Source organism: Macadamia integrifolia, chromosome 1 (genome assembly GCF_013358625.1).
Source record: "Macadamia integrifolia cultivar HAES 741 chromosome 1, SCU_Mint_v3, whole genome shotgun sequence".
In the NCBI taxonomy this organism is placed as follows: Eukaryota; Viridiplantae; Streptophyta; class Magnoliopsida; order Proteales; family Proteaceae; genus Macadamia; species Macadamia integrifolia.
Genome location: NC_056557.1, coordinates 6857951 through 6866844, shown reverse-complemented (window position 1 = coordinate 6866844; position 8894 = coordinate 6857951). Strand labels below are relative to the sequence as shown.

Here is an 8894-nt window from a genome sequence, read left to right as displayed (position 1 = left end):
AAACAATTCCCAACTGTGAGAAGAAACACAATAAAATAAGCATAATTACTTCCTAATATATTCCTGCCAGAAGAAGACTCCCTAGCAACAACAACAAACCCAGCCTTATCCCAACTTAATGGGATAATCAACTCATCTTTTTTTTTTGGGTTGGGGGGAGGGGGACTAAACTCATCTGGGTTTTAATCTAGTTTCCTGTCAAAAAAATCCATTCATCTAAAAAAACATGCCTCTCCCACATGTTCACCCCTAAAGTAAATATCAATACTGCGTAAAAATTCAATTTTGACTGAATAGAAAGGGGCAAGGGGGAAACCGAAGGCAAAAATCCTAAAGTTTTTTGACCGATATAGGAAAACTAAATTAAGTGCAGCTAATTAACATAAATCAATGAAGAAATACCCCATTATTCGCCTCGAGTGGATGCTCGTCATCGATATGACAGCACAATCCAACAATATCAAAGTCCTCCGTACAGAAAGGGCAGGAAAACTCCGGTCGTGCATCTTCATCTCCGTCGATCTCTTCAAACCCCATGTAAAGATCTGCATTCAACATAATCCAATTCGCCCAAAAATTGGACGATTAAAATCTCTTCCATGTAGCGAAGGGAAAAAAAAAAGAGGAATAAAGGGCTCTTTTTTTTTTTTGTTTTTTTTTTTTTTTTGAGAGAGAGAGAGAGAGAGAGAAAATTACTGACCCGAACGCGATTGGAGAGCTGCTTGATAACGTTTTGAGGCGGCGGAAAGACGACCACTCCAAGAATCAGCCTCCATGATTCTCGACTGAAAAATAATTCAGAATATTTCTTCGAAATCTGGTATTTTGAGTATCTTACTCTGAATCTGGCGTTTGGAAGTGAATGAGTGATCAGAAACCCTAGATATAGAGGGCAAGAACAGATAAAAGGAGACACAAGACTCGGAGGAAAGCCGATTATCCTTTTTTCTTCTGGATACTGTGCAAAAGGAAGAGCGAAAGATCGGAGAAATTACTAATAACCAGAGAAGAGCTTTCCCAGTTCCAGTCTTACTTTCTATACCACCTACCTTCCTTCCTTCCTTCTCCTGTCCTATGAGGCTATGATCCTATGATCCTATCCTATCTATACCTCACATACCCTCTCGCACACAACACACACTCCCTCTCGCTTTCTCTCTCCGCGGATACTTTACGACCCCCAATTAAATTTGACCACGGGGTTCAACAAAATACCGGAAATGCCACCAACAACCGGACAGCTGAACTTAGACTTTTTTAATTACCGAAATCACCCCAATTTTATGGGAGTGATTACAATTAAAGCACGAGTGAGTCGGTGAGTACTTTACCGGTCACCCGGTTACTACTTTCTTGGTGTTTCGTAGGTTCTGATCCAACTCACTTGAACCATGAATAATAAACACGTGCGTTTGTTGGATCTCAGACTCTTTCCTTTTATATGGGGAAGTACACAATGTCCATGTGTGTGGCTGTATGCTCTCTTCTCATTGGTTATGTGACCGTGGTCAGAGTTGCTTGGTGGGTTTTGGTCTCTAGTTCGAATCCTCTCTTCCCCTCCCCTCCTTTTCTGTGCTAGTTAGTACAAGCATTCTGTGTGGGTCTCAGCCCTGCATACACCGGATCCGGCTAATCCCCCAAGTTTTACCCATGGTTAACTGGGCGACGGTTGAGAGGAACTTAGGAAGAGAGAGAAAGAGAAAGAGAAACCAAACCCTCACTGGTCCCTCTCTGGCATAAGCCCTGGCCCTGGGTTGGAGAGGAACCGAATCCCCACCTGTAAGGACATTAGCCTTGGCCACCCTCTAGGGATGCTATCCTAGTGGCCTATAACCCTAGTAAAAAATTATAAAAAAAGTTAAGTATGACCCTTTTCTTCTTTATTAAAAAATATTATTTCATTGTCCATCATTGGTTCCTCTCTCTTCACATTTGTATTTTTATAAAGCTCTTCTCATTTATGTATGTGACATTTTTGTCGCTCTTCATTAAATATAATATTTCACAAGTCATTTTCTTGCAAAGTAGAACTATACAACACCAAACACAAGATAAATCTTCCAAACAACAATGCTTTTTTCTATTACGATCCCCTTCGGGTCTATATTTTTCTAAATTTTGGTTTTTTTTTTTCTTTATACCAAGAGTGTTCGAATATCGCTTACATCGGATCGGGTTAGTCCGAGACAAAAACTCTGGTGTGGTGGCCAGTATAGTGTCCCCTCCAAGCCAACTGCGTTAACCCCATAGGATTATCTAATTGTGTTACAAAAAATATCCATGATTCAAATATAAATTAAAAGAAAATTATCATCACAACTAATAATCAAATTGGTTTTTTTTTTTTATTATTATTCAAATAAAATCAAATTGATATTACAAACATGCAAAGTAGATAGAAATTCCACACATATAAATGGATAAATTAGTAAATAAAAGGTCTTAATAAACCTCATGAAGGTTAGTAAATTTTTTATGACACATTCACTAACATAGGTGGTCCATATGAAAGAAGACCACACACCTATCTCACTGGTTAGATTCCAACATGAAATAGGCATGTTTTACGTCAAAAAAAAGCGTGCAATGTGAGCATAACCCATGGAAAAACCCCAGTTTACTAAAGCTTATGAGGTAGTGCACCAAGATTGGAATCTTCCATCCTACACATGATCTCACCAATGAAATAAATGCAGGATGAGCAATTCAGACCTCTTGTATTAATCATTAATTTATTGGTTAAAACTATAATGATAAAATAGTAGGTTGGGACCATTTTCAGAGTACTATTTTGTCTTTTACTTAATATTGATGACCTCGATAGTTTGGGGGGGGGGGGAATCTGTAAGTCACATCAATGACAAATAAAATATAGTATTATCCATATGAAGTCCATATGGATTATAATAGAAGAGAGTGTATCTGTGTAGACCTCACATTTTATTATGTGAAAAGATGCACAATGCAATGTGCACTCTAGCATCTAGAACTTATTTTTTGTTTAATCAAAGTACACTTTTTCAACTGTCTACTAGCTATCCAAAAAAATTCAAGTTGACAAATAAGTCACCATCATCCATTACATGACTTTTTTATTTGAGAGATGTTCTTTGATCAAGCAGCATAGAGGAGCACATTAATGAACAACCGCGGACATACTTTATACATAAAGGGGCAACAAAACCATTTTATATAAAGATGAGAGATAGAGAAGGAGAGAGAGGAAGCTAGTGTACTCTCCCTAGTTCTACTCATAATTAAAGAAAACAAAGATTACAAAACTTCACTTGTCTCTAGCACTCATCAAAATTGAGACCCTTGACCATTTGCATATGTAACCCTTGACTCTCAAAACCTAGTGAAAGTCTCACACCTTCTCACTTAAAACACAAGATGGAACATGCTAAGAGGGTATATTCTCTCTCTCTCTCTCTCTCTCTCTCTCTCTTAAAACTAGAAAACTTGACAGTAGAGCTCACATGGAGTAATCAAAAATACTTTCTGAAATTGAATCAAACTGTTTAAATCAGAATTTCGTCTTGGTTTCTAAAATCAAAGTTGGATATAATTGTTTCGGTTTTGAACCGATACATTGTTTGTTTTAAATCAACTAAAATCTATTAAAATGATAAACCGTTAAGCAGTTTTAAAAAACAATTCTGATCATGCTTTAAGAATAGATGGGATTTACGTGTGGGCTTACATTTATTCAAACATGGGTTCCCAATTGGGCCTAGAATAATGGGTCATTTTTTTTTACCAACGCTGAGCTTGTCTTTGGCTGAACCAATAAAAAAGATGCTTTGAATTGGGATAATATCGATTTAATTTTGGTTTGTCTATCACATCCTAAATCGAACCAAAATTGAACTGATTAACAACAAATAAAGAATTCAAACCGAGACCAATCCAAAAATCATAAAAAAATAAACTTTCCCTTAATTATATATAGAGTCAAATTAAAACCAATAAAAAACTGAAATTGAATTTTTCCTTATTGATTTAGTTTCAGATTAATCTATCATTATATCTAAATTGATAAAATCGAACCAAAATCAAATCAAACCGACCAATTCACAAGTCTACCAGTGAGAAGTCTACTCTGGTTCATCTGGAATCACCATATAATACAGAATGAGTTAAAGTTTTGCTTAAAAGGCGTGTTACTTTTGAAAAGTATATATAAATTTACGACTAAAGCAAGAATCTATCAGAATTCAGAGCCTCTTTATTCCCCAACCATCAACTCAACTCACTAATTACAGTTAAATGTGAGGGTTTAAAGTGCCAAATGGATCCAATCAATCATAAGCCGTCCATCTCACTCAAATCATCTTGGTTTCATCCCTTCACTCTTTTCCTTATGGGTCCCACAAGATGTTTTGTTATTGGGTTATTTGGATAAGTTAAGCCATAAGATGCATGATTAATGCCACCTGGCTGATAATATGCCATGTGGCAAATTTCATAATAGTTTAATGCCCCGCGTGAAACAATGCTCGCACTCACATATATTCGTTTTCCCTTAAAAGCATTACCTCCTCCACAGCTCGACCATAAAAAGCTAAAACCAAAAGGAATTTAAAATAATAAATAATAATAATAATTTCTTAATCTTCGAATAATGAAAGATAAAGTCTTTTATCCAATTGGCCATTGCATCAAAACCAAAAACTTTATCTCATCTCTCTCTCTCTCTCTGTTTTATTACTTTTCTTGGAGTCTCTAACTGGGATGGGATGTGTAGATCATGGTAGCCACAGGAGTGATAAGAAATTAAAACAATTGAGAGTGGAGAAGATATCTGCTTTAAAAGGAGAGAAGTGAGATTCTGAAAGAGCATTAATTCATTTATTTTGGAAATGAAAAAAGAAAAAAGAAATCTTTTGACTTGCATATATGACCTGAAATCTGATTCTGATCAATTCAACTCTCAGTTTTGTTGTTGGGTATCACGGGAATCCTTTAGATGTTGTAAGATCCAAACTTTGCTTTTCTGGGTTTTGACAAAGTTTGAATTTTTGGCTAGAATTCAAAAAGAAATAGTCAATGATCAAAGTTTCAGAAAATATTTTGATAAAAATGAAAACTCAATAAAATTTTGCTTATTGGCTGGGTATTTGCTCTAGTGAGCTGGATCCACTCTTATCGGAAAGTTATTAATTAAAAAAAGAGAGGGGAGACAGAAAGATAGCTCAAAAACAGCTACTCGTATCGTTTCCTTCTGTATTTTGTCCCCAACTTGTATAAATAACAGTACAGAACGTTGTAGATGATGTTCAGTTTCTCTCGCTCTTCGTTCTATTCATTTTTTTTGGGTTTTCGATTCTCTGGCATCTCTCCGAAGTAATCGACTGTTTCAAGGAATTTCAGAGAAATACAATAATTGGTTGAGATTTCATCGTTATAGACTCTGGGTTTGGATTTGGATTTGGGTGTTTTCGGATGTTTACTTGGTCGTTCAATCGAGATAGAAGGAGGAAGAAAGTGATATCTGGGTTTGGTTTTCTAGTCTTGATTGGTTCTTCGACAGATGATTACGGATAAGCTAAGCTAATCGAGACTCAAGAGATAGCAGGAAGAAGCCAAGTTTGAGAGTGGTTTTACTTTTAACAAATATACATGGATAGGTCTATGTCGACAGCGAGTTCAACGGCTACCCGGAAGGTGGGTGATGGGGTGTCTGATCAGTTCCCGGCTGGCCTTCGTGTTTTGGTCGTTGATGATGATCCGACCTGTCTCAAGATTCTAGAGAAAATGCTTCGGAATTGCCTCTACCAAGGTATCTCCTTTCCAAGCTGAATTTATTTTTTCATTTCATTTCAATTTGTTTGAGAAAAATTGTTTCTTTTTAAAGATTCCTGTAGGCTTATTTTTCCAGTCTTTTATAAATTTTGATCACTTATGTTACTCGTTTATCTGTTATTTGAGATTAACGGTTTGAGTGGTTAAAGGGTTTGGAACTTTTGAGGTAGAAAGAGTATTATGATTTAGTTATAAGTTGTAATTGATTATAAATCAAATCAAAAGAAATTTGAGGCGAATATACTATGTGGATTTAAAAACACCTTATGTAGTACTAGTCTGTTAATTTGGTTTGACCTATAACTCAAGATGTCCTGAATTTGTTGTTATCCATTAATTGATTGAATGAGTTGGTTATTTCAGTTACCACATGTACGCGGGCCGAGGTTGCATTGTCTGTGCTTCGAGGGAGTAAAAGTAGGTTTGATATTGTTCTTAGTGATGTCCACATGCCAGACATGAATGGATTCAAGCTTCTTGAGCACATTGGGCTGGAGATGGACTTGCCTGTTATCAGTAAGTTCTCATACTCAGTAATTTCTGTTCATCTTTATCTATCTAGCGAGTTTGATGCTTTTTATCTTGATATTGTTGATAAATTCTTATTTCTGATTTCTGTAATTTTATGCAGTGATGTCGGCAGATGATGGAAAAGATGTTGTTATGAAGGGTGTCACTCATGGTGCATGCGATTACTTGATCAAACCTGTTCGGATTGAGGCCATCAAGAACATATGGCAGCATGTGGTCCGAAAGAGGAGGAATGAGTTGAAGGACTTTGAGCAATCAGGGAGTTTGGAAGAAAGTGACCGGCCATGTAAAACATCTGATGATGCAGACTATGCATCCTCTGTAAACGAAGGGAGTTGGAAGAGCTCCAAGAAGAGGAAAGACGAAGAAGATGAAGGGGAGGAAAGGGATGATTCTTCCACATTGAAGAAGCCACGGGTGGTCTGGTCGGTTGAGCTTCATCAACAGTTTGTTGCTGCTGTGAATCAACTAGGCATTGACAGTATGAATTACTTACCCATGTCTTCTCCTGGTTTTGATTTGTATTTTTCTCCTCTTTGTTCCCTAAAATTTTGTCTGCATTCCGTACAATATAGTTTATAATTTTTCTGTGAGTCTAATGTAGTTCAATTATTTTTCAGTTTTGAAATTGTCATTTATAGCTAAAAACTGCTTAATGATTTCAGGATGGAGAAAGAAAACTTAATGAACTTCACTGCAGGAAAAAGAGATTTTTTTTTTCAATTTATTTCCATGATATGTAAAACATCAATAAAATTTGGAGAAAGAACGCTGTTAGGATGCATGGCATGCACTAGTGCCTCCCTGTGTCTGTCTCTCTCCTCCCTTCTATGAAATGAGATGTCTGCCCCCTATTGTAGGAGGAGAGATATAGTTACATAGAGGCGCTAACGTATGCTACACAGCTGGAGAGAGAACTCAATCCCATAAAATACTTAATAGAGTAATGTCAAGTCACTGGTAAAGAATCAAAAGCAATGAAACTAGTTCATTTTTCTGGTGAAAAGAATATAGACTGATTATCAGGGAGGGAAATGTATGCTAACCTCAAACTCTGTTGTACTCAATTTTGATAGCCTTTATTTGTGTAGCCTCTCTGTTAAGTCCCCTTGACCGTTGCAATGATGTTTAATTAAGGATTATTTGGGTACTATTATGATAATCAGGCCAGCAATAGCCGCTTTTCATCCAAACGAGTAGAATTTCACTTGTTAAAAATCTCACCACTTTATTAGGAAAAGCATCCCAAGTCACTATAGAGTTGATGACTCTCTTATTTCTTCTGCAGGAAGGCAAGAACCCCGAGTTTCTTTTCTTATAGTAATCCTGTAGAGTTGATGACTTGCTTATTCCTGCAGGAACGCAAGAATCTTTTCTTATGGGGTACTACACCTGGTTTGGGTTTTGTGACAGTGACCACTTTGTTGACCGAATCCTTAAATTAATCAATCGAATTATTACAAATAATTCTCCGCCCGAATAATTCCCGAATCCGAATTTGCTAACTATGGTCATAACTCCCCTGTCCTGGTCTTTTTTACCCTAATTATCTCATATGGGTGATCAGTAGCCTCTCTATGTAAGAACATTTTATAGGCTGGCAGCATTAAAATGAAGTAAAATGAGAAAAAAAGATACCATAGGTTGTGCAGTTAGGAGAAACAAATTGAATTTCTATGAAGTCGCTAATTGTGATCATATCGTTGGGTCACTGAAAGTGTCCTGAAGTAATGAACTCTCAACCAATCGGATCTCAAAAGTGACTTAAAGAGTCCTAGCATCCAAATTAATTATGCTCTTCTGTAAACAGATTTGTAATGAAATAATTGATTTATGTTTGACCAACTGGCAATAATCTGGTATTATGTGAATTACTTGTGCTATTGCCCACATAATTTGCATGAGTGTTAGAAATTTAGACCTCTGCATAAAATGTGGATTTGAGCTCTAATCAGTCACGGGAATTACCTATTCTAGTGGGAATAAAACTAGTTATATCATCTTAAACCTTATTTCACAATATTGAGAAGTTGCCCTCAACTGATTAAAAAACCTTAAAATGTGTGCTATTGTTTTAAGCCCATACAAGACTACACTTAAATTCTAAAATTTGTAATGGTAAAAGATTTTTTTCAACATCTGATGGGCACATATTCTGAAAGCTTGAAGAGTTGATATTTGTGTGGTTAATGTGGTATTTATCTGTACTATATATCAATGTGTATATAAAAGCTACACTGTGGAATATATATATTTATATATATATAATCAACTTAGTAGTAGGCTTATCAGTCCTACACAATGAAAGATTAAGTGCTTGGACTTTACAGTGGCATATAATTAAATTTGGAATGGTAAAAGGAAGCTATTCTGTGATATTACTGACAGAAATCTGGAAACAAATCAAGGAAAAGTTACATAAGCAGTTAAAAGAACTGGAGACAAAGGGGAAAAAAGCTTCTTACAAGATCTGTTCATTATTCTTTTTGGTTATGATTAAGCTTGGTGTCTCAGATTCATTGGTTCTTGGTTCTTTCTTTTTTTCCCCTTTTGCAGTT

The 8894-nt window shown here is 36.1% G+C and overlaps 1 protein-coding gene across 5 annotated transcripts in view; it reads left to right on the top strand.

Annotated features, from left to right (window-relative positions):
• The first annotated feature begins 4722 nt into the window (after window positions 1-4722).
• LOC122082399 (two-component response regulator ARR2-like) overlaps window positions 4723-8894 on the top strand; it is a 7391-nt gene continuing 3219 nt past the window's right edge. For 2 of the 5 annotated variants that reach the window (XM_042649966.1, XM_042649959.1), the window contains exons 1-3: window positions 4725-5782; window positions 6169-6321; window positions 6437-6817. In XM_042649966.1, coding sequence (XP_042505900.1) covers window positions 5623-5782; window positions 6169-6321; window positions 6437-6817 — 694 coding nt within the window. In that variant the 5' untranslated portion in view covers window positions 4725-5622. Of the gene's footprint in view, window positions 5783-6168; window positions 6322-6436; window positions 6818-8894 lie in introns of all 5 variants that reach the window. The other 3 variants (XM_042649942.1, XM_042649932.1, XM_042649950.1) reach the window with 3 other exon arrangements.